The 25,676-nt window shown below is 39.6% G+C and overlaps 2 protein-coding genes across 4 annotated transcripts; one reads left to right on the forward strand and one right to left on the reverse strand.

Moving 5' to 3' along the window:
* The first annotated feature begins 81 nt into the window (after nt 1-81).
* On the forward strand, nt 82-12,418 carry LOC118429877 (zinc finger protein rotund-like). 3 transcript variants are annotated; one of them, XM_035840503.1, is made up of 9 exons: nt 88-160; nt 1,368-1,435; nt 2,723-2,798; nt 3,086-3,228; nt 3,593-3,703; nt 5,790-6,009; nt 7,955-8,106; nt 8,807-8,884; nt 9,615-12,418. In XM_035840503.1, the coding sequence occupies exons 1-9, from the start codon at nt 133-135 to the stop codon at nt 10,077-10,079; spliced, it is 1,341 nt and encodes a 446-aa protein (XP_035696396.1). In that variant the 5' UTR covers nt 88-132; the 3' UTR covers nt 10,080-12,418. The 3 variants fall into 3 exon arrangements, with proteins under 3 accessions (XP_035696398.1, XP_035696396.1, XP_035696397.1); XM_035840505.1 differs by lacking the exon at nt 1,368-1,435 and having other exon boundaries at nt 82-160; XM_035840504.1 differs by lacking the exon at nt 8,807-8,884.
* Nucleotides 12,419-13,200: 782 nt separating this feature from the next.
* Nucleotides 13,201-25,579, reverse strand: LOC118429878 (dnaJ homolog subfamily C member 11-like). The gene is made up of 17 exons (XM_035840506.1): nt 25,397-25,579; nt 24,771-24,900; nt 23,935-24,107; nt 22,724-22,794; nt 20,407-20,581; nt 19,866-19,933; nt 19,563-19,627; nt 19,005-19,129; nt 18,351-18,436; nt 17,947-18,063; nt 17,303-17,458; nt 16,757-16,826; nt 16,269-16,326; nt 15,803-15,854; nt 15,335-15,425; nt 14,733-14,862; nt 13,201-14,244 (listed from the first exon to the last, which is right to left on the reverse strand). The coding sequence occupies exons 1-17, from the start codon at nt 25,469-25,471 to the stop codon at nt 14,219-14,221; spliced, it is 1,668 nt and encodes a 555-aa protein (XP_035696399.1). The 5' UTR covers nt 25,472-25,579; the 3' UTR covers nt 13,201-14,218.
* Between the last annotated feature and the right edge of the window lie 97 nt (nt 25,580-25,676).

Below are 25,676 nucleotides of genomic sequence, written 5' to 3' on the forward strand. Positions count from 1 at the left end.
CTCTGTATAAACTGTTGAATGGAATTTTCTCATTATATTCTACAAACACCCCTCTGATGGTTATATGAACTCGTCTGTGTTATTAAATACCACTAAGATGGCGGACGTGGAATATTCGGAATGTTGATTTAAATGACTTTATTACCCACAAAACTCACTGGTGAGTAGGTTTATCAAAATATTTTGACGACTTACGATCTCGTGCGTCTGCTCACTTCAGATAGGCAGTGGATTACGTTTCATACTAGCTGTTAGCTCTCAGTACGTTCCGGTGTTTGTGGTCATAATATTTTTCTTTCATTGATATTTTGGATGGAGGGCAATTAAAATCGGACGCGGCAATATAAACACAAGGACATTACAAAGAGATCTCGCTGATGAACAATACCTTAGAAAAATATCCTCCTCTTGTGAAGAAGTGAATATAGTTCCAGCTATAGTGATAGAGACGCCATGTTATGTTATCCATGTAACTGTTAATATGTGTCTGTTACAAATTTATGTCATAATTATGATTCAATAAACCAAATTGGCCAATCAAAACGTGAAGAATAAAGTGTCAAGAAACTACATTAACCAGAGAATGCATGATGATGTATTCTCTTCAAAGATTCAGACAGCTTACTAGTAATTTAGAAAAAAAAAGGTTGACAATTTGAACCAAGACTCATTTATTTACTAAACTATTTCAACTGTTTTTGTCTAGAGTCAGACCAGGCTTGATACATGTCTCAGGGACCTCCATCTTTGACAGTTATTACCCACTAATTTTACAATCCTTAAATAAGGAGACTCTTAGAAATACACAACCATGACTTTATTTTCACCGATGTTTCGGTGACAGTCTGTCACCTTCCTCAGGGCAATTCTGACTGGTTCACTTTGTACTGCAGCAATATGACATTGTGTCACTGCTTTACAGATGTGGTCTCAAACGTGTGCATGAGCACTTCGAACTATCAACCAGTATATTCTATTCTATTCTGTATAAATACTGGCCAAAACCCACTACGGGGTATCCCGGCCAGGTAGGTGCATGGTAGTGTGGCTGGTGGTGGTGCAAAAAAAAGTAGGTGCGATAGACGAGAACAAAAAGTGAAAAAAAAACACCAGTATATTGAATATAGTCTTTACTCTCCAAGTAGATGATGGGCTAAGGCTGTTGTTTGATGTGTTTTAGTCATTTTTGACAGTCTTGGTCTCTGTGTTGTCCTGTTTTCTTCTTGTCCGTGGGCCATGAAGAAAACAATGGACTGACGAATTTGAAGAAACTGGAATGGAACAGGATGCATGACAAAACTGCCTAAAAACATGTAAAAAAACCTCTGCTTTATAGTATAAAATCTTCTGTTTGTCTCCCCCTAGAGATTGTGACCAGTACTGCATGTTTGACTGGGACATGATGTGGGCTCCCCAGGTTCAGTTCCACCCACAGGTTAGATAAGCTATTTCACAGATCAGAACGCATGCGCAGCGACATGAAACCGAGGTAACATGTTAGAGGTAAAGGCTCACAAAAAGAACACAAAACCTGCCTGGACATTGTTATGCAAATCGAAACGATTGTCGAGACTGTTTTCTTTTTCGAGGCCTTTAGTGTGAGTGAGTTTACCTTTGACATGTTACCTAGAATTTCTGTCGCTGCACATGCGTTGTGATCTCTGTGAAAGGGCTTATTACGAAGTTACATAGATATATAGCCTGGGTATCATCCTCCAGAGTAACTGTGGGCTCAATCTAGAGCTTTCCATGGTTAGATTTAGCAAAAGGATTGAGCCAGCAGTAACCATGGAGGATGAAACCCAGACAAATGTAAATAAACATATGAACAACGATGGCATTGTCATGCAGAAATAGGATCAGGATGTTTTGCTGTCAGATGATTTGCCATCCAATTGGGACAATTCTCCATCACTTTTGTAATCATTGGTCTGTAGTGTAACTGTACAGGGCTCGAAATTCATTTTTGGGATTAGGTGCACTGGTGCACCCAGCTCAAAAAATTGGGTGCACCAAAAAATTTTGTCAGAAATGTAAGAAAAACCTAATAACAAAACTTAATTACAAGCTTTCAAATTCTTAAACAACCACCATGACAGACATTTTTATTATCTTTCTAACACTTCAAGAATATGTGAATGTCAAGAATATGATACTAGTATACTTGATATCTTTACATACATAAACCTAATAAAATATTTGGATGCATCCTGTGCACCCATTGAAAAAAATCGGGTGCACAGTTCCAATTTTGGGTGCACCTGGGTGCACATGCACCCAGTATTTCGAGCCCTGCTGTAGCATAAGTTTTATTGTTAGGGTTAGTGTTACTTTTAGGCTTTGTCGTGCAGGTAAAATATTGATGCAGTAAAATGTGTCAGTGGCAAATAGTCAGGAAATTATACAGCCTTTTTGGATGTCTTTAGTTGTCTTATTCAAGTCTGATGACTGCCACATTTGATGTACATGTTAGTGTAATAGCATAACATTTTGTGCGCAAACAAAAATATCTTTCAAAGTTTTACTAAGATGTTTGACAAAGTGATATTGGATTCGTTGGTTTGTGTAACTGTGAGAGTAATTGAAAAAATGATTCCAACAGGTTTGTATCTAGCATAGGATATTGGATTCATGCAGGTATAAGCAGGTGTGGATGAACATTAGGCTTTCTGTTTATCTGCCGAAGATTTCTTGTTTACCTCACTAAGTAAACACTTTTCAGAAACCACTGGTCATTCCGGTAGGACCGGGGGTAGGAGGGCTCCAGGTGACTGGTACAATGGAGGATGTACTTGGAGGTTAGTACTAGTATGTGTATTACGTATACATTTGATGCTGTATTAATTATAAATGATAGTTTTCAACTTGATCCACCTCGGGGAAAAAGCAACCAATTTTGGGGCCATCTATATTGGTTTTCATCAGCTGCTTTTTTATACATGTAGTTCCCCTAGCAACCTCTTGTCAAACTGCAGTTAGAACAGAAATATGCTTGCTCACTTTGCTATGTTAAGATCTTCATTTTTACACAGAAAGTCCATAATTATAGTATCAATCAGCAGCAAATGATTTTCCTGTGTTACAGAAAAGTGCAGCCACTGCGATGCACGGTTCCACAGCTCGGTGGCGCGTATGACCCACGAGTTTGCCGAACACGCCAACGCCACCAGCGAGCGCCAGAAAATGGGACAGGACGGACAGACCAACGGCAAGAAAATGGCAGAAACGGTAAAAAAAAAGACAGCTCCTTGTTTTGCAACTTGAAAATTTTAGTATGTATTGGATCCATTTTGAGAAATCGTCTGGTTCACATTCACAATTTTTTTTCATTGACTTTGACTTCACAACAGGGCCAATAAAATGTGGACACTAGGCAGCTAACTAGCTGATATTGTGACCACATATACATACATGTACTACATGTATGCATATTCCGATACAGTGCAAAAATTAACCTTTTTCTGTTATTGGTGTTGGTCAATTTGAAGCTATTTGTTACAATATGAGGATGAGTGAAAATGCTTTGAATCTTTTTTTGGCAACACCTCAGGGGCTAGGCTAATAGTTTATATTGTATTTTGCACACATGCAGCTGTCCCCCCCACCCCAGCCCCCACCGGCTGAGCAGGGTCTGGTGCCCAGCTCCATGGAGCAGCTGCCCTCACCCTCACACAAGGAGTACAAGTGTAAACTGTGTCCACAGGTATGCCTTTGTTACATGGAGGTTATATTTTCACTAGCGTTTGCAGGGCTCAAAATACTTTTTTCTGCATACCTGCACTGGTGCAGGTAACATTGAAAAGTACCTGCACCAGACAAATTTTACCTGCACCACTCTGAAATTAGGAAGTATGGATCATACTAAAATTGTTCAGGAACCATTGCTATTTTTTGTTTCATACTTAAAAGGTGGTAACAGTCAATGCAGCTAATAACAATCCATAGACACCTACATCATATGATATTTATGTATGAAACAGAGTACATGGAGCAGTGCAGGTTAGGTGCAGGTAGACATCAGAAATACCTGCACAGCTCCAATTTTACCTGCACTAACCTTCTACAGCAAGGGCAGATGCTACAACTGCTTGAGGAAGAAAAATGCGACCTGACATGGCGGTCCGCTATGTACAACCTGCCGAGGGGCATCCTCAGTTTCGCTGTGCGTGCCTCCATCGACGCCCTCCCCACACTCTGTAACCTGACCACGTGGGGAAAACGTAACACTGACAAATGTAAACTATGTGGCATCCGGGAAACACTCCACCACGTTCTGAACCACTGCGGTGTCGCTCTCCAACAAGGACGGTACACATTCCGACACAACTCGGTATTGAAGCACATAACGGACACCATCATAGAGTCCATTGACACCTCTCGGATCAACGCCACCATCTATGCGGACATACAAGGTTACACAACTAACGGAGGTACCATCCCGGTCCATACAATACCTACTACCCAGAAACCAGACCTGATCATATATTTACCAGAACAGAAGACCCTCCACATCCATGAACTGACTGTACCCTTTGAAAAGAACATCAAAACAAGTCATGACCGAAAGGTCAACAAATACAGCACCCTAGCGGCAGATTTAGAAACTGCTGGCATTTCCGCTACACTAACCTGCTTTGAAGTCGGATCAAGGGGACTCGTCACGCCAGAGAACAAGACCAGGCTTAGAACACTGTTCAAAATAGTTAAAGCCAAACCACCGAAGACTCTGTTTACTGATATAAGCCGCATTGCGATGTTATCGTCATATGCTATTTGGAACTCACGCCACGAACCGTATTGGGAGTCAGAAACGCTATTGTAGAAACCCACAAGGCTGAGAAATGTAGAGCATCTGTATGGACAATATTGATGATTGAAATGTTGTGATTTTAGAAATATGAAAACTGAACTAAACTAAATATAATGTTTTTTTAAAAGTAATGATAAGCAATACCCACATTGTGCAATACTATCTATGTTATGTCCTTTGTCCCCCCTGCATGTTTGGTCAATAATGACCATCGTGTCCTGGGCTCCGTGTACCTTTCTTTACTATGAATAAAGAATGATTTTACATACATGGAGCAGTGCAGGTTAGGTGCAGGTAGACATCAGAAATACCTGCACAGCTCCAATTTTACCTGCACTAACCAGCATATGCAGGTGGTATTTCGAGCCCTGGTTTGTGTTTGTGTCTGTGTGTGTGGTGCATGTTTGTGTGTGTATCTATTTGTGTGTGTCTGTGAACAAGATAACTCAAGAACCGCTGTGTGGATTGGTTTCATACTTGGTGTGTTGGTGCATGGGGTGTGACAAACACAGGAAATGATTAGATTTTTCCCCCCCAGCGGCTTCCCTTGGTACTGCAGCTCAACTTCTGGTTTTGCTATCTCGTTTTCAGGACACGCTATGGTCACGATTTTTGGGTGTTAGATAGGTCTTGTTTTTATTCATTTAGTTATTTGTTTTTCCAGGGCAATACACTCAGGTTCTTCGACTTCGATTTTTTTTATATTGCACAAGCATATGCTGTATGTCTGGTCAATTTTGACTCACCATGTGGTGTTCAATTACATCATGTAACAAGTGTAGGTCAACCAGTTTGAAAAAGAATAACTCAAGAAGGGCTTGAATCATCATGAATGATGGTATATAGGTAGCATTTGCGAACATGTACAGGGTTAGCCCTTGGCAATAGCCTACGGCTAGTTGGGCAGCCCTGGCTGTTTGTAAACAGCTGAACGAATAAATAAATATAGGTAGCATATTTCATTTTGTTTCCTTTACAGGTTTTTATTTCCAAGTCTGATGCGCAGAGACATGCCAGACACTCCCACACTGAGGAGAAGCCCTACAAATGCCCCTCCTGCGGGAAGTCCTTTGCCAACAGCTCCTACCTGGCTCAGCACTCCCGAATTCACACTGGCATCAAGCCCTACCAGTGCACCTACTGCGAGAGAACCTTCAAGCAACTGTCGCATCTACAACAGCATGTCAGGCTGCACACAGGTCAGAGCTTTGTTTGTTTGTTATTTATTTGCTTTATGTAACAATTTCCCTGACCCTCAAGGCAGCACTGCTGATGTTTGAGGGTCAATATAAGACAGACAGCATTACGTATTCAATGGGAATTTACACATTAATTTTTTTCTATCATTTATATGCAAGATAAAAAAAATTCACACAAGTATGTTTGGAGGTCAGAGGCATTACAAAAAAAAAGAATTACTGGTGTTCAAAAGCAGATATTACTTTAATCCTAACTACCGTTTGCTAACTCTAGAAGTAGAAGGATATTTTTGGCAGCAGTACGACCAGTGTCTTCAATTGCTGCAGAATTTTTAGGGATTAACCAATATCTCTAGGTCACCGAGCCCCCTGCAAATGTAATTTTGAAATTTCTTCAATATTCTTGATTTCGGCTGAAGGTAACTGGCAGTGTGACACTGTTTATACCGCTGACATTTTTTTTACATCTTCGATATCGGTGCGTACAACTTTATAATTGTATTTGTATGTTGTGTAACTACTGACACTGTTGTGTAACTACTGACACAGGGTTGTCAAGCAGTTGATATATGACATACAAGAACTAGAACTATATATATTAACACAAATGTTTTGTACTTGTGGCTGGTTTGTGGAGTGTTCACACCTACAGGTATGTGCAAGCTACAGACCATCTAAGAAGACACAGCAGGCACAAACGCCTTGAGACGTCTCCCTAATTTTTCCGCCTGTGTCTCTTGGTGTGAGTAGGGAGGCTAGGCCGTTTGGCGAAGGCGTCAGTTTGGCCCGTACGCTACAGGAATCGTCTGCAAACTTTCTGTCCTGTCAATGCAAACCCTCAAGGCATATGGTTCACATGGTGTACACATCTTTCTATTCTTTAGTTTTGTAAGCATATGACTGTTAAAAGATATGTTCAATCAGTACTGCAGTGTACTACTACTTGTCTACAATACATGGAGCAAAACAGTCATACACTAGCTGACTCAACAGCTATAAAATGATGTAGACAAATTTCGTACTCAACCTTCCTCCGGAAAATAAAGAAAGGGCAATAAATAGTCTAAGAGATAAAACAAAAATCTAGAGCTGAGAATACAATAGTGAGGGAAAATTAGACTGACTTTGATACCAGCCATCTGCAAGTAAATGCATTAATTTTCTGTTTCATACAATGAGAATCAGATGCCAGAGGGTGCAATTCTTTATGTGTTTTCTTTTCTTTTGCTTTTTTTTGGTGATGGGTGTTTTCAGAGATTGCAGACCGTTTCAGTAGTGTTACACAAAATCTCAGAACTCCAGCAGTAGTAGTTTACCGTTAGTTACATGTCAGCAATCCCTCCGTCTTGGATGGACTGCATCATGCCCTGACTGCACATCCCAGTGCTTTGTGCTGTTACTTTTTAACCGAAGGTTTTTTTTTGCCAGTTTAAATTATAGCCTTGTAATAAGGACAAAATGCGGGTGTACTTTTGTCGCCTGCGAACTCCTCACAGAATAAAACATTACATTCCTGTCGAGAGAGGGACATGAAAAATTTTTTAATCTGACTTTCAGCGCAACAGCCACGCCCACCCCCCCACCAAATATCGACAGTCCCGTAGATGACCCCTTTGATTTACAGTGTTTTGTTTGGTGACAGCCCTTGTTGTGGCAAAGGCTTCATCCTTTTCTGTTGTCGTCTGTTCTTAATCTAACCATCCTTTTTTATTTATTTTTTTTTTTATGACCGCTCGTACAAGTGTATGCACACCAATGACAGCAAGACCTTCCTTTTCTGTGTTTTTGTTGATTAGTTTTTGTTAGATGACCCCTTTAATTTATCATTTTGATAGGTGACCACCCCTACAAGTGTACGCACCGCGGTTGCGACAAGACCTTTCTTTCCTGTGTTTTTGTTGATTATTTTTTGTTAGATGACCCCTTTAATTTATTGTTTTGTTAGGTGACCGCCCCTACAAGTGTACGCACCCCGGTTGCGGCAAGGCCTTTACCCAGCTGTCTAACCTCCAATCCCACTCCAAGAGACACAACAGCGACAAACCGTACCAGTGTAACAAGTGCTTCCGAGCGTACGGCGACGCAGCAGGTCTGCAGGTGGGACAACATCCGCAACGTCTTGTGTTCAACAAAAATATTTCTTAGTTTTTCTGCAAGAGAAAGAAAAAAAAAAGACTTTGATTTTTCATTTTGTACTGAAAGAAAGTTTTCTTTTGGAAAAAGGAAAACAAGGTAACAGCCTGACCATGCATGGGTCGACTTGCGTAATATTGTGGGAGGCTGGAACTGAGGGTGATACGGATTGCACTTTGTTCTTCTTATGTCATATCCACCCAAGAAAACACACATTTTAATGCAATATGTACCAGAAGTTCAGAAATTTTGTGTCTTTGAACATGAAAAAATTGCAGTACCAGTAATGCCAATGTCTGAACCCAGCATTCAAATTTTTGACAGCAGCACATACAAATCATATTTGAATTTTCGACTGGTAGAAAGCTGTGTAATTGTAGTAGGCACTCATTTGTCTCATAAGACCATGAGTAAATAGACTGGTAGAGAAAACCTCCATTGAATGGGTATGACATATAAGAACAGGTTTAAGTCTTGATGTTGGATTCTTTGGGACCTACTTCTTTTGAAGCTGTACTATTTTTGAAGCCTTTTTCTGTTCCTTTCTTCTGATAATCACAATTACTATAATAACAATCCAAAGAAATAAATGATTTTGAAATTTCTGTCTCCTCTTCCTGGTGCCTCTCTCCTGATGGTGATGTGGTGGTGTGCGGATCTCTAGATCCACCTCTCTCAACACGCTCACAGGACGCACCCCAAGTCTTTCATTTGCAACATCTGCCACAAGGCCTACACCTCTGTAAGTGCCTTGTCTATGCTCTCTGGTACACTTCAGGGTTGGACAAGTTTTCTAAAATTCACTTGTCCTATTGGGCAAGTACATAAAAGCTTTACTTGCCTGAACCAACCTTTCACTTGCCCGAAGTTAAATTTTAAGTGCAATTTTCCCGTATGTATTTTTATTTCCATCAATGGAATTCTTGTTATTGGCATTGACCAATGTTTGATGGCATGGCTGTGAAAAGTAGCATGTCAAATCTCACTCAATGGAAGAAATCTAACTTGCCCAATCAGGCAAGTGGGGTGTAGCACATGCACTTGCCAAATCGGTATTTTCAATTACCTGGAACAATAGGGCTAGTGGACTTGTCCAACCCTGCACTTTCTTCCAGGGTCAACAATGTGCATGCATAGACCAAAACAAAAGTTGCATGCAAATTTGGCAACTGCAATTTTCTCCGAAGTCTGTCCTAGGACGTATCAAGATGAGGATGATGGAATAAAGGACTGCTGACACTTTTAGATAGAGTATTAACTCAAACAATTCAGTTTCCAACAATTTCAACTTCTTTGACATTGTAGAGAAAGTAAACTTTACCAAACCAACACTGGAGATGTGGGTGACATAGGTTCTTTTGGGTAACTATTTTACCAGTGTTGGTTAGGTAAACTTAAGTTTCTCTATAATGTAGATGATTCAATGTTAAACTCTGTGTAATTTTTGCATCTTCACTTCCACAATCCTACAGGAGTCCTACTTAGTAAAACACATGCTGAAGCACTCCTCCCAGTGTCCCCACACTGGCCCAGCTGACGACGGCACCCCCTCTCCCACCACCACCCAACAGGATTCCACCAAGCAGCCCTCGCCCCCTCTGCTGAGCCCCCCTCCGTTGCTGTCGAGCCCGCCTCCGTCACTTCTCACCTCTGACCCCGGGCTGACGGGCGCGCAAAACTCCATCACTATGTCAAAGTCCTCTGCGGACGGCGCGCCGGTCGTCACCCAGTACTTCAGTCTGGACTCTCAGTTCAACGACCACACGGCCGCGCTAGTCGGGTCGCTACGGCAACACATGGAGACCAACGCCAGGCAGTTGCAGAGACAGCTGTTACCCGACAGAGGGCGCCCCAAAGAGGTCTCGGCCGCGAATTCGTTGTCATCAGCTTTTACGGCTGTGAATTCTACAAGTTCTCTCTCCAAGCCAATGTTGTAACTTTATTAGCCTAAAAACTAAAATTAGACATTTAATGATTCATTCAAGTGCTTGTGACACAAATGACATCAAAGTGAAGCACCAAAGCAAACACAATTGTTTGTAATTACAACGATAGGGCACTGTTTTCTTCTCAAGAGGACGGGTTAAAAAAAGCTGTATGTCGTGTTTGGCTTAAAAAGAAATTCAATTGGGATTCCCTGGCAGCAGGAATCTTGAACTGGAAGTTGGTTTGTAAATTTTGATGATAAGTGACATCAGAAGGGTTTATGTTTTGCACAAACATATTTTACTGTTACAGTTTAATGAAAAATACTTATTATGGTTGAATTAATTTGGGTACCCTGGGGGCCAGCCGGGATTGGGCAGCTAGGACAGTTTATTTGGTGGCCCAAGACAGTCAGGCCCGCCGATCTCCCATTAGCGCCCCGGGGAGTTCAAGCCCGATGAGGTCCACCTGCCCTTTTCTGGGTAGCGACAACTCCTTCGGGCTTAAACACCCCGGAGTGCTAATGTGAGGTCTGCAGGCTGACTGTCTTGCATCTCCAAACAAAACTCGCTAGCTACCGGTATACCTGATCCTGTCTGGCACCCAGGGTAAAATTTGGGAAATGTGCTTTGATGTCATTGGTGTCACAGGCACTTTGAACTGGTCTCCAAATTGTCCCGGGTTTAACTTAAATCCAACACACAAGTCAAATAGTTTACTCTTGGACATTTCTGAGCATTGATCTGTTGCATGGGTCACATGATCATGCATCAGAAATGATGGGTCATTCGTACTGAGGAAGACTGTATTGACACTATTGTCAGATTAAAATGTGTCTTTTGTTTTATTGGATCAAAGTTAAAGTTGGGACAATGTTATGACTTCATGTACGACTCTTTGTCACTCAAGAGAAAATGTATCATAAAAAGTAATGAATTCTGTATTACAGAGTCTGACGTATTGTGTTGATATATGCTGTATTATATATGCAAATGTAGTCCAGCTACAGTTAACGATTCGAAGGCCTGGGTTGGCTTAGTTTGTAGTCAAGATAAAAAAAAGCCCAATTTTACTTCTTTTGTAGTATAACTATGCACCCAACAACTTTGTAATATATGCTTAATATACTAGATGAACAACGATCATGAACTGTACATTGTACTAGAGATTATAGATTCCCACCTACCCAAAGTTAAAGGGTGGCTGTTGCAGCATAACACGGTGCCAGTAGTTTGTGTGTACAGTACCATCTGGATAGATATCACCAAATAGAAGGCTTTCAATCACACTGCACTTGCCACCTTTGAGCACAAGTAGTGTCATTCTATGAGAATTTGCCTCGTTGAGATGCAGATGTCAAAATAGGAGTTTTAGGAGGTCAAAGAATCAGGTTGTCCAGTAGATCTAGCTCATTCTGCTAGAAACTTCTTTGAGTAATGTGACTAAATCATAAATGGTCAATTGCAAAGCTATCATCTCAGTGCCAAGAAGACTTGTTTGCAGTATTTGAGACATCAGTCTAGCTTGTTGTCCATGAGGCCCTTTTTAATCTTTAGCTGACCACAATTAGATTTGCAGGCATAAATAGCACAGACAGAGCACAGACATATCAACCAAGGAACACTGTGCAAAGGAAGGGTAGTGTGTAATAAAACCACATACCGCTACATGCAATCAATCTATATGTCACAAAAAGAGAATTTACATTTTGCTTTTCAAGACAAGGTTGTCAAGTTGAATATACAGAGAGCTTGTTTCAAAGTTGGTTTTACTTAAGGTGGAATTTGTTCGAATGCTAGAATATGATGAAATACATACTTTTTCTTGTTTCTACAATTATGTTAATAATTAGACTATGACAAGGAATTTTTATACAAGTTGGAAACTGAAGGTTACTGTATGGTAATTTCTGTGTTGGATAATGTAATTTTAAGGATCTTTAGGACTGTTGTATACATGGCCAGTGTTAGTCACTGTTTATTAACTAACTGGTGCCGTGTCAGCGTTTTGTACATGTATACTAGAAGTAGCGGAACAATCATGTATTTTCTTTTATATCAAGCAAATTGTACATAAACGCAAATATCATATAAAATTAGGTGACAAAACATATGGACTAGGCAGGCTAGATCAACACTGTAGGAACTGCAAGAAAAAATATTCTGGAGTTTCTTCACAATGTATTATTTCCATATGTTAGAGTCTGAGTAACCACTTAATTTTCAAAATTCTCTGAAATTTTACAGGAAATAATGCTGTGGGAAGGATGTATAATTATCAGAAAGGGGAATGCAATTCTATAACTCCAATTACTGAGTACTTATTATATTTCGTCCCTCGGCTATTCAATGAGTTATTAGTTGTTTTTGTTGATTAAATTGTAAATATATATATGCAGCTATATTATACTCTGACCAACTTTCAGTTTGGTGCACTGTCTTGTTTGTGCCACATTTATTGAATTACATGTGTCCTTCAATATTTCGTAAAATTTAGAACTCTTGTTAACACAAGAAGGAGCAGCTAGAAAAAAATAAATACATCTACAATTCTTAGGTCAAATGTTGTTCTTTCTTCTTCTGGGACATCTGCATGAAAGCTTCTTGATAAGATGGAAAACTTTAGGTGGAAATAGAATAAGTTTTTGACCGTTAGAATAAGCAAAGCTGTAAATTACTGAACATCTGATCATAACTTATGAGTTGAAAAATTGTGTATTTTGGATAATTTTGGTGTCATGAATAGTTCTGAATAAGAACATAGAATGCAATCATATTACTCGACTGACTTACATTGTTGCAATTTTATATATACAATCAATGTATTTGAATTCATTTTGCAGCATCCTTGTACGACTTACAGTATGGTTGCAGTAAATTTTCTTTGAAAAATTGGATAAAAACTGATGTATGCACGGAAGTCATCCATTACCCTGGTATCCAGCCGTATTATAGCTCCCGATCGCGAGTCTCTGTCCTCTTCGCAAGTTCTTCGCAAATACGTATTTGCGAAGAGGACAGAAGAGACTCGGGAGCTATAATACGGCTAGATACCATCCATTTGATCAAGACAGCATGGTCTAATGTAGAAAAAAAGTATTGACATTGGGTACATTGACAAAGACCACATGAATATATTGAAATTGTTTAATACACAATATTAAATTCAATACAAGTAAGTTGCTGCATCAAATGTAACAAGTTTGAAAAGAGTAAACAAGACTGCTATAATTTTAAATAACTCTCTTTTGAAACCTTGGGACATTCTATTCACATTAAGAACATGTATGTACGTGACCTATTGACTACATGTATGTTATATGTACCTAGCATTTTATTTTTCATGAAATGTAGTACTAAGTTATATTTCTGTCAATACAGAAAGGTTTCAGATCAGCTTGCATTTTTCTCTCAATATTCAAAAAGAAATCTCATTACCCCATCATAATCATTACTATCCATAAGAAGAAAAGGTGCAACCTGATTGGTCCATTTCTAGCCATACTGAATAAGAATCCATAAGAAATGCATCTGATTGGCCAGGTCCAAATAATCATATGGTGATGAGTTGCTGATTGGTCCATCCCATACCACATATGGTAATGAGGAGATGTGATTGGGCCACATTATGGAGCTTTTCATTGTATGTTACGTACCGACGTCTGCTAGGGGCAACAAAAATTCCACTATTGCTTTATGAATCGTTTTCTTTATAAAAAAAAATGGAGCAGCATAGTAACAAAAACAAAAAAACTTTAAGTTTTTGAAAATTTCACTGAAGCTCCTTAAAATAGATTTTAAGTGAAATATGAGAGAAAATACAAGTCTCTTTAAAATAGCTTTTGAAAGACTCTTCGTAACTTCTTCAGAGGAAACACCAAGACTTTTCACTCGCTGAAACAATCAATGCACTTGTTGTGCCCCAGATGAATAGTGTAAGACTAAGAGTTGTGACTGTTCAAACTATCCTACAATGTACATGTATCCTGAGCTACTGGTACTTCTCAAATTTGAAATTAGTCTCCTGTTTTTGAGGTGAATGACCTGAAGCTCTTAGGCAGGGGCCAAGCCAGCCACTGCCAGTGAGAGAGACTGTACATACATTTAACACTGTACTATTTACTTCTGCAACACTCCTCATTGGATGTCCGCTAGCTCGGGTCAGGAATTCTGTGAGCTGTAATGGAACAAGTATCAGTAATAAGACCTTTGACACAAGAAATGTGAACACAGGAAAAGCATTAGTGACAGTATAGTCAGTATCGTCAATTTTTCTTCTACATCATACTTATCCTTAAATATGTCACAAGAGCTACTTATAGAACCTTTGGAATATACTGCGATAGACTTTGACTATCATAGTCAATGCAACATAGCAATAAAAACAAAAAAGTACATGACAACAGAGGACTGAAAGGCAAAGTTTTTGTCCGTCCCTAGCATCAAAATTCCTAGCCTGGTATCCAGCCGTAATATAGCTCCCGAGTCTCTTCTCTCCTCTAATTGCGAAGAGGAGAGAAGAGACTCTGGAGCTACAATGTATATTACGGCTGGATACCAGGCTACAAAATTCCATCTATATTCTAAGGACGGATGCCGGCTAGAACTCTGCACCAGAATATATCATACATGTTTCAAAACATATAACAACTGGACTTGACTCACATTGTTTGGGAATTCTGAGCGGCTGATCATCCTCTACTGTGACCTCATGCATGACGCTGTGGAACTTGTACACGACCCTCAGACTCTTGTCCTCACCGACTGCTGGGTCATAGAACCCAGGTAACCCAGTCTGTGGGACAGAACACCCACGTGTGTAAGTGTACGTTTTTAACCATGCAGGAAACAAGGTACATTGTCTTTTTTCTTATCCAAAAATCACACGATACAAAATGTCTTGTTTACTTTATACTTTAAACTCCCCGAATTCATGATACTGCAAATATACATTTCAAATGCATTATATTACTACTGTCTGACAGAATTGTTTCAAAACATTGCAAAATCTCATTTTCCCTTCTGCATGCCAGAAAAAGATGCATCAATATATTTTACAGTATTTACAAATGTCCTGTTTGCTTAACTGAAACGAAAAAAGATGAAGTACTAAGAAGAAAAAAAAAGAGTATTGAAAAGACAGGATATGTTATACATGCTGCAAACAAGAAAAATCTTCAAACATTAACACAGCATTTGTCCACTGTGCAATCAGTGACAGAAAAGCTATAGTTTTCTAGATTGGATTGTAATGCATGTGTTTGTACCTTTGAGGTCTCAGTGAGGATGAGTTTACTGTCCTTGACGTGACACTGCAGCGGAACTGTCACGTCAATCACCTTCCCTGGCTCTGCACCTCTGGAATCATGTTACCATGTTTATCAGTCAATTGTAAAAAAAAAAAAAATAATATGGTATCTCTAGCATCATGATCAAGTATGTTTGGTAAGACTGGAATGTATAGACTGAAGTTTTTAAAACTTGTGTCCCTAAAAGTTTTCATGATGACCGTAGCCTCTAACAAGATTAAGACACATGGTGTGTAAATAAGAAATGGCCACAAGTACTACAACAAAATTGGGCACATAACCACCTTGTGTACATGTATATATTCTGATAGACCCTTTTTTTATCAATCTCATAAATATTTAAACACTTTACCTGAGTGTCATTTGATGCATACTATTTAACATATAATGAAAAATTAAGTACATATGTATTAATTATGTATATACCTGTTTTCCGTTGCCACCAATTTCCCATACCAGGCACTCAGAATGACAAGGCCTGCAGAAATACATGAAACAATTCATTACTTTTCACCATCATCAGGGCAAATGTATGTGTAGATGTTACATGTGGGTTGTCATACAATTTTGAGGCATTTTCAAGCAGGCTGGGACAGAACCAACTACCATCATCATCAACATCATCATATCGTTCCGTGCCAATTCTGCAGCCAGGCCACGGCCTCCGCGTTAACCAATCACCGACACGGATCAACAACCCTTTCTACTACCTGTATTGAGACAGCCAAGTTTTACAGACATGTACAAATGTACACAGTAATTCCCATTAATGCTCATAGTTTGCTTAACTGAGTGATGGACGTACGACTTCTGTGCCTTGGCCCTTACATAAACACAGATTCAAATACTAATTGTACATTTATGACAACTGATCACTGTGATGCTGACAAACCTTGTTTGGCTTCCTCAGCTTCCACTATCCTTTGTACTGTTGCCTGCATTAACCTCACCTGCAGCAAAAGGTTCAGGGGGAATTATTGACAGAATAAATGAATGGAAGACTGGATGGACAAATAGTAATGGATGGATAGACAGGCAGTAGAGTTACAATGTAAGTACCTAGACAAATTACAGGTACAGGTACACAGGTTAAGGTACAGTTCTGGATATGTACCTATACCTGAACAAGCATATGTAAGTTATGCATCTAGCTTACTGTCCTTTTTAGTGATAGATTGTTATTTTTGTATGGGGAGGTACGTATTTGAATTTCAAAATAATTTCTAAGCAAGTTTTCTTAAGCTTCAACTGCAAGATTATCATAACTGTCATTGTTGATTCAGGATTTACTTAATATGTGTAGTCTTAAAGGTGGTGTCCACTAGTGCTTAAGCTTGTCTTGTTTAGCTAGAGGTACTTATATATTTAGTGGGTACTTACAGCTGATTCTGCTTCTCTCTTCTTTTCCAACGTCTCCTTCATTGAGGATTCCTTCTTCTTCTCCAGATCTCTGAAATACCCAGAAAACCATTGTTACTGGTAACAGGGTGGGGCATTGATGGGTCTTGGGGTGGGTACTAGTAGTACAGAAAATTCAGGTCCAGGTACAGTTCAGGTCCAAAGGTCCCGGTCTGTACCTGAACCTAAACTTGTGAATGGGCGACACTAAAACAATGGTGCAATTTTCTACAAAGGAATCTATTTGGCAGAGTATACAACTCCCACTGGTGTTTCAAAATACTTTCTTCATTGCTTTGAACTTGCTAGAAATGATTATAGATTCTACTCTACTTTGTTCTTTTTTATTTTCTTGAACTGGGAAGCACCAAAACGGGTAAACCCCTGCTGATATAATGTGATCATTTTCTACTCGCCCCAAATCAGGTCTACTGATTTTTTCAGGTCCAGACCGGTCCAACTAGAAAAAGCTGTGAGTAAATATCAGAGTACATTTTTCCTTGACTGAAATGTAAGTTTATTCCTTACTCTTCCTTTTGTCTCCTGAGATAGGGGTCCATAACGAGTTTCTTCATGGCAAAGTAGACCAGCACGGGAACGACTGACCCGTAGAACACGGCGTTGGGTGCAATCTCGTGGCACAGGTGGATCGGAAACAGGTACATCTGGTTGGCTCGATTCAACCTGTGTAGGAGAAGAGACGTTTAAGATACGCTGTTTTCTCAGTGTACTACTAGTAGTTTTTTTACCTATTTTCTTGAATATAGAATGCACATCTATTAAAAAACACACCCCTGATTTGTCTCAAAAGTCTCAGAAAAATCTGTGGGACTGAAAGGTACATGTAAAATGGTAAAATTCAAAGAAAGTACACACCCCTTCTGAACCAATTCTTGGAACAGACCTTGGCTCTTTTACCATTTATCCATACAATAACCTCAAACAAAGTACATACCCAACTTTGGCAAAAACTTGTACTTTTTTGTAGCACCTTTTTAATTTCGAAAAGTTTAAAAAGTGTGTACTTTATTCAAGAAACTATGGTACTACTTGTAGAAAAAATGTCCTTTCAACTTGAAGCAACTTAACAGCTGTTGTTGTCAAAAGCAACGTCTTGTGCAGGCCAGTAACTAGCCAACATCAACACATACATGAAGTACACAGATACTCACTTGACTTTGACCATGACTCCAGTCGGCACCCCAATCGACACAAACGCGCCCAGTCGACTGTGAGTGCTGATCTTCTTCTCCCCTCCGTACTCAAGCACTGCTCCAAACGTCCCAGCTCTGTAAATACACATCACTAGCATGAAAGCCCATCTTATTGGTGGTCTCAAGTCAAAGTCTCATAGGTGGTAACAGGATCAAACTTAACAGGATAAACGTGGCATATACCTCGAAGATGTTTTAAGTTCTTATTATTTTGCTTTAAGACAGTTGAGTTGTTGTCTTCAAGAGTAACATCATTTGAGGCACCAGTCAGCCGGTCCAGAACACCTGTATTCAAATGCACACTTTTCAGAAAGACTCTTCCAACACACAACTGTTACAGTTCACCAGGCGATGGTACTTACTTGGCCACCACCTTGTAGCTTGTCTGGTCCTCGTCCTGTACTTTGTAGGTGTAGCTGGCTGACATGAAACAGACAGGGATGCCCAGCTGGAACACAACAACAACAAAACATGCTCAGCCTGGTCATCAAAGTTAAAATTCCCTGAAATTACATTTAGCCATCATGATATTGAGCTTAAAAACAACTAAAGGGACTTCAGGGTTCAAAATACCACCTGCATATGCAGGTTAGTGCAGGTAAAAATGGAGCTGTGCAGGTATCTACCTGCACCTAACCTGCACTGGTCCATGTACTGGGTTTTATACATAGTTGACCTATGGTGCATGTGCATGTGGATTGTTCTTAGCTGCATTGACTGTTACCACCTATAAAGTATAAAGTAAAACAAATAGCAATGGTTCCTGAACAATTTTAGTATGATCCATACTTCCTAAATTCAGAGTGGTGCAGGTACAATTTGTCTGGTGCAGGTAATTTTCAACGTTACCTGCACCAGTGCTGGTATGCAGAAAAACATATTTTGAGCCCTGGACTTACAATAAGTTACATGTTAACTAAAAGAAAATGGTCAAAACAGACAGGTAGCCACTATGGACAGGACTCTTCATGCTTGGGTTAATAGGGAAAATAACAAAAGGCCAACACGATGCTTACCTGTACAGAAGCGGTGAATGAGCTAGCAGTAGTAGTGCGGACGATCTGTGTGGTTATGTTGGACGCCATGCCCCACCTCCACACCAGGAAACCTGCCGTGTTCTTATCCAACTGCCGAGAAACAACTGAAGAACAAACATGTTAACAAACCAAAAAATGATGATGGACTGAAACAACTAAATGTCACTGGATTCAATAAAAAATATAGTTTTCAAAAACATCAAACTGTGATATACATGTACATGTATATCGATGCTTAGATGACTGCATTTAAAAAAATATAAATTGCTCTCTGACACATTCAACCACTCTGACCTCTTAACTTCATAATTTTACATTTGTATGTATTATCATAATAATAGTTCTTGGTTTTCATTAAAGTTGTTACATGTATTGTAGTTATGATTTAATATATTTTTGCGTATACAGTGTACTATTATAATTATGTAATGGGATCCAGGAAGATTAGTATACACATGTTGTTTCACTAATGGAGTTCCTGATAAACATAAACATAAACCAAAAAGTCTGAAGAAAGCCATTTTGTAGTGGTCTTACCTGTGTTTAGTCCAGGTCTGAAGCCACGGGGTGTAGACTGTAGTATACCTGATACTTGGCCCCAACTGTACAACAATAAAGGAATCAACATTGTACTGAAGTTCCCGTTAAGACTGGCCATATTAGGGCACAAGATCGTTGGCTTGACAGGATTTGAACCCATGACCTCTGGGTTCTGAGTCAAACATTCTGCAGTTATACCACACGACCCCAAAAGCAAAAAAATATCACCAACATTTCATAATTTACAGTAGCTTTGATTCATGTGCAAAGTGAAAATGGACTTTTTCCTTGTTGCCTTACCAGCCTTTTGATATCACTCTGTGTCCTTTCAGGCCCAAAAAGAGTCCTTCTCCTGCTCCGACTTCAAACTGGGACAAGGAAAAACAATTGTTACAGAAACCTTGTGGTAAAGCTTAATTCAGTGAAACTTGAACTTGTAGATATGCAAGTAATATCCCATTCATGGAATACTAGTACTGTCAAATGGTATGATTAATCATAAGACCTTTGCATTATCAGTAAGCTGCTAGGGGGCTCCAACACACACTAATTCCTTATCAGTTTAACAGCTTATAATCTATCATTAAAAACAGACTGTTCTGCTGCAGTACCACAGAAAACTGCAGGGAGGTCCTTAATCAAATTTGCTTTGTTGACACCTAGCAACATACTGAATATCATATGGAGCCATCCACCTCTTTTTGAGATATGTTGTCCACACAAAAAAAACAACACACCCACATGCAAACAGTACCAAAAACACAACCTTTTTTGTGTTTTTTTATAAACTGCATTTATGCTTTTTTCTTTAAACTACATGTATGCTACAAAGTATCCGCACCTCAGCCCATCCCTGGTCTGATGTGATTCTACGCAGGGAGCAGTTCACAGTGCCCCCTCCCATCCCGTTCTGGGACTGCAGGCTGCCTGACAGGGTGGCTGTGTCCTTACTGGTGAGAGGCATCTCCACTGACTGGGAGATCCCCATCTGGGAGATCTCAACACGGGGAAACCTCCTGGAGAAACAGAGGAAATTTTCAGGTTAAAACTGTCATTTTTAAGTTCTATATGGTACGGTAGTCTTTCTGCATCAAATTTGCATCACATGTACATGTACAATTGCCTGGGTACCATCTGGATAGTTTTATTTTGTAGTAGTCTGATATCTCTGCAACCATAAAATTTATGATAAAAGTTATGGTATCAGCATCCTTGTAGTTACAAATACATACACTGAACATGTAATCTAGCATGCCTACTATGATTCTAACAAATGACTTTCCCATACATTGAGTTGATACAGCCTGTTATTGTATGTCCTTGAATCAGGAAATAATTGACCAAATCCGAAATGACCAACATTGATGTTCTTATCTTCCACATTGAGGTTCTTATCTAGTCATGTGCCTATGATGATGGTATGTCACAGGTGGCTATTTTTCCTTTGATCTGATCAGTAATTCCAGATGCTATCCTGGGTTTGTAGCTTCCTACATGGTGCCCTTGAGAGTGAATTCAATCCTGTGTTTAATAGCATTCATTTGTAACTGCCCTCCTGTCATTATGAGAATGAAAGAAACATGTTTTTCAGAACAATTAAAACAATTTTATACCCCAGCTTTCACCAGCTAGAAGACCTAAAGACCATTTCTACTATCATGGTATCAGCAAATTCTACTAAAATCACAGAACTCACTTCCGGTAATCATTAAAAAATGGGACTTTTCAAAAGCCACAGCTTCTAAAGAAGAAGTCAAACCCCCAATACTGTATGTAGAAATATTAGCTAGATATATGGATTAGCTACATGTAGATATGTACACTTTTGTTAGCCTTTTACTGTTTGTTGTCTTGCAATTTTCATACAGGCATGAATTTACAATTTATATTATTGTAGGTATTTCAGTTTACATTGTGGCAGTGACTGACCTACAGGACACCATTTTTCTTTGCTCTAGCTAGAATCAGTTTTGGACTTATCCAGATCTATTTGAGATTCTGTTGCCAGCCCTAGGACAGACACTGTGGTCCCTGGGGTCAGGGGGAGGGGAAAGGTTAATTGGATTGGCCACGCAAGTGCCTTCCTGTTTTCTAATATTCCTGTGGTCTGAAAACTAACATTTGAGGTCACAGGAGTCAACTGGAATGGAAAACTACCAAGTGCAGAATGGAACAGTTGCCTTTGAGAAGGTCAAGCCCCAATGGTGACAACAATATGGACTATAGTATATGGAAAATATTGAAAGTTTTACGGTTCTTTTATTTTCATGGTGACGTCTTCATTATGAATTCATTGCTCTAAGATGACACAACGAAATGTGAGGTCATGTGGTTTAATTGCATGCTGTTTGGCATAGACCCAGTAATGCTACAGATTTTGTGCCCTTGGGAAAGACATTTTGCACGACTGTCCTCACTCCACCCAGGTGTAAAAATTGGGTACCTGACTTCAGTTGGAGAGGCAAAAGGCAGTGGAAGGAGAGGGATAGGGCCGATAGGCTCAACCTTCTAATATCATGCCCTACACACAGTGAATAATAACCTACTGCCCCTATAGTTTAAATGGGACTACATTTACCTTTACCCTTCAGGGCTCGAAATACCACCTGTATATGCAGGTTAGTGCAGGTAAAATTAGAGCTGTGCAGGTATCTCTGGTGTCTACCTGCACCTAACCTGCACTGGTTCATGTAGTGGGTTTTATACATAAATGTCCTGTAATGTACATGTAGCTGTATATGGATACTATTAGCAGCATTGACGTTACCACCTATAAAGTATAAAAGAAAAAATAGCAATGGTTCCTGAACAATTTTAGTATGATCCATAATTCCTAAATTCAGAGTGGTGCAGGTAAAAATTGTCTGGTGCAGGTAATTTTCAATGTTGCCTGCACCAGTGCAGGTATGCAGAAAAAAGGATTTTGAGCCCTGCCCTTACAGAACTGTTTCACCCATGCTGTGAACACTTGCTTTTGCCTCCTACAGCGAAATAAAACCACTGTGATCGTGAAAGCACATGTATGTAACTTTACAGTTTCCAACCTTGCTGTATGCAGTTTGATATATGATAAGTAATGTTAAAGCAGATTGTTATACATTGAAGTACACCATTTACCATAGTTTCGCACCCTCAAACTGAGACATCTCATTTCTTACCTTTCCTCCTCTTCGTAACCATCGTATTGATCAAAGACATCAGTAGCATCCACCTTCACACTGATGGTGCCCTGGAGTCAACACAAGATGGAAAAAAGTTAGCCATCAAAACTCTACAACTTGTATCAACCTCAATACAAACTTGACATAATGCCTGCAACATTTCAAAGATTTCAAACCAGGGATCTTCAACTTAGAGCGCTATTCAAGATTTAATTGAAAAAGAGCTTGAGATCTATACTGTACTCTGTAGTCATGAACAGAACTCAACAGTTCAGACCTACATGCTAGTAGTACTAGGCACTACAACTGTTTGGATGAAGGAGCAAGTACATGTAGATATATTTCGTACTTCTACTACTCACAGCTAAAGGCAGTTGAAACAGACTTGAGAATACTGATGAAAAATTCCAGCCCTAGAAAAATTTGTTGGGCAAAAAATAAAATTCTAAAAAAAATCAGGGCAAAATGAAAAACAAACAATTGTATGATTTAAAGAAATATTAAATGCATGAAATATATGTAGTTGAAAAGTTATCTGTAGAGACTTGAGACTTAATTTGAAAATCCATTTGAAAAGCTATCTGTACAGTATTGTCCTATCTAATCCTGGTTAACAATAGATCAAACTTTACTGTCAATTGTAACAATTAGCTGATCATACAATGAGAGAATGGCAACTACCAATATCGGTTTGGCCAATGAGAGAAAGGCTGCATATACATGTATCATGATGTATGTCAAATGTAATGCATTTTCATGTTTTGTTTCGTTTCTATGTTTTAACAGAGATTGGCAGGGCTATGGGATTGGCAGGGCTCAAAATACTTTTTTCTGCATAGTCCTGACATTGAAAATTACCTGCACCATACAAATTTTACCTGCACCACTCTAAATTCAGGAAGTACAGATCACACTAGAAATGCTCAGGAACCATTGTTATTTTTCTTTTACACTTTCTAGGTGTTAACATTCAATGCAGCTTATATCAATCCACAATTCCACATGCATCTACATCATATGAAATTTATGTATAAAACCCAGTGCATGGACCAGTGCAGGTTAGGTGCAGGTAGACATCACAGATACCTGCACAGCTCCAATTTTACCTGCACTAACCTGCATATGCAGGTGGTATTTCCAGCCCTGGATTGGTCTATTTCAGGGTTTAACTTTAAGTACCAAGTCTTAATCACATCAAATCAACACACCTTCGGGTTGGCTCTCTGCTGTAGTCTGCGCTCCTCCCGTTCCTTCTGTAGTCTCTCGTACTCCTCTCGGATCTCCTGCGGCGTCCGTGTCCTGGGAACCACGTCCCACTCCACCTCCAGACCCTTCTTACCGTAGATGTCATAGATCGTCCTCTTCTGGGGGTCGCTAAGAGCTGTGGACACAAGAAAACAAATAAGTAGATACAAGCAACCAATAACTTGTTTCTCCTATTGTGGTAAAACTATTGTAATCTCCAAGGAGATCCTATGGTAGCATATGATAGTATCAAAGCTGGCAGAGGATTGAAGCTGGCCTAGGATTGTGTACAGCTACCAGAAATACCATAGGATCTGCTTGGAGATTAACGCTTTTGCACGATCTTCTTTGGTCAATCCCTCCCTCGATAAAGGGTTTGGAAACACAACCTGAAGGACAAAACTTTAGAAAGAAAGGAACAATAACCAGGTAACAATCAGGTGATCATCACTTCCAGTGTCAACTTATGAATATGACTAGCATCTGAAATATGAATGTCATTCTTAAAACACAATTACTATTACATCAAAAACAATACCTCCCTTTGAACTACAGTAGTGTAGGCTCTTTCATTCATCCCATGTCCTAAAATATCAGTCAGTTAGAAGGACAAGTTTGATAAATTACTAATCCTGGCAGCTCTGACCTTACTTCCCTTCCTGTCACCCTGTAGATAGTGTAATGACTAATGAACATAGCTACCAATAGCAAATACATAATGTGGAAACAAAATTACCTTTGTGAAGGTAACAAGGTGCGCATAGACTAATCATTAAGATAGAACATAAGTCTAACTGACTTTCATATGCCGTGTGGACTTGGTTGAAGAGTTGTTCTGCCAACTGCTTGTCTTCGTCTTCCCTGTGTTTATCGGGGTGGTACACCATGCACAATCTTCTGTAGGCTGCCTTCAGCTCATCTTGGGTCGCCTGGGGACAAAGGGATACTCGAGTGATCACAACAAAGCAGTAGCAAATTGCTGTAAACTACTGTGAAGAATGGAATTTCCATGGTGGTTTCATTTACATGAAAGGAGGTTGTTTCAACAGGCGGTATGCCTTCTACAACTTTACATCCTCAAGGTATTTTCCAAGTTTATTAGTTATACCAAGAACACTAGCCGACTGCTACCTACACCTGTGTCACGGATCCCAGCAGCAGTATAACCAAATACTGGATACTACTATTAGATATGAGTTTTATAATTCTACTGTACTATAGAATAATTCTTGCATCATAGCCTAATAATAACATTCCCATACTGACTTTACAGTTAGTTACACAACCGTTATGCCTATGGCGCGACCTCTCATTTCAAAACCCCTCGTGCATTCAAATATCATACAGGTATGGACATGACACAAAACACTTTCGTGTTCTACAAACCCTCCCGCATTCTTACACCCCCAAATCCGCCGTTCTTACCGTTCTGGGACAGTTCAGGAGCGAATAATAATCGTCCGAGCTGACAGGCTCATCATCTTCCATGGGCGCCGCCATTTTGTATTTCTCCCTCCCGTGGTGCAATATGAAATATTGACCTTTCCGATATATGCAAATCAACAATTTCGCAAGGTTCTCCGTACGTTTCTGGCTTCCTCCGTGGTTTCCTACCATTCTTCACGATTCTCCAATAATCTTCGGGCTTTTCAAACCTACAAATTACTCCATTTGTGTGTGTTTCTCTCCGTGTACGCATAAAATA

The sequence above is a fragment of the Branchiostoma floridae genome, chromosome 14 (assembly GCF_000003815.2).
Source record: "Branchiostoma floridae strain S238N-H82 chromosome 14, Bfl_VNyyK, whole genome shotgun sequence".
NCBI classification, from domain to species: domain Eukaryota; kingdom Metazoa; phylum Chordata; class Leptocardii; order Amphioxiformes; family Branchiostomatidae; genus Branchiostoma; species Branchiostoma floridae.

Excerpts from the sequence above, each read along its gene's own strand:
- LOC118429878 (XM_035840506.1), bottom strand. The coding sequence starts at position 25,471 with ATGGCGGCGCCCATGGAAGATGATGAGCCTGTCAGCTCGGACGATTAT. Across the intron at positions 20,582-22,723 it reads GGTTACGAAGAGGAGGAAAG|GAGGTTTCCCCGTGTTGAGA; the intron begins GTAAGAAATGAG and ends CTGTTTCTCCAG. Across the intron at positions 18,064-18,350 it reads AGCTACAAGGTGGTGGCCAA|AGCTGGGACGTTTGGAGCAG; the intron begins GTAAGTACCATC and ends GTGTATTTACAG.
- LOC118429877 (XM_035840503.1), top strand. The coding sequence starts at position 133 with ATGACTTTATTACCCACAAAACTCACTG. Across the intron at positions 1,436-2,722 it reads AGGTTCAGTTCCACCCACAG|AAACCACTGGTCATTCCGGT; the intron begins GTTAGATAAGCT and ends AACACTTTTCAG. Across the intron at positions 3,229-3,592 it reads GCAAGAAAATGGCAGAAACG|CTGTCCCCCCCACCCCAGCC; the intron begins GTAAAAAAAAAG and ends GCACACATGCAG.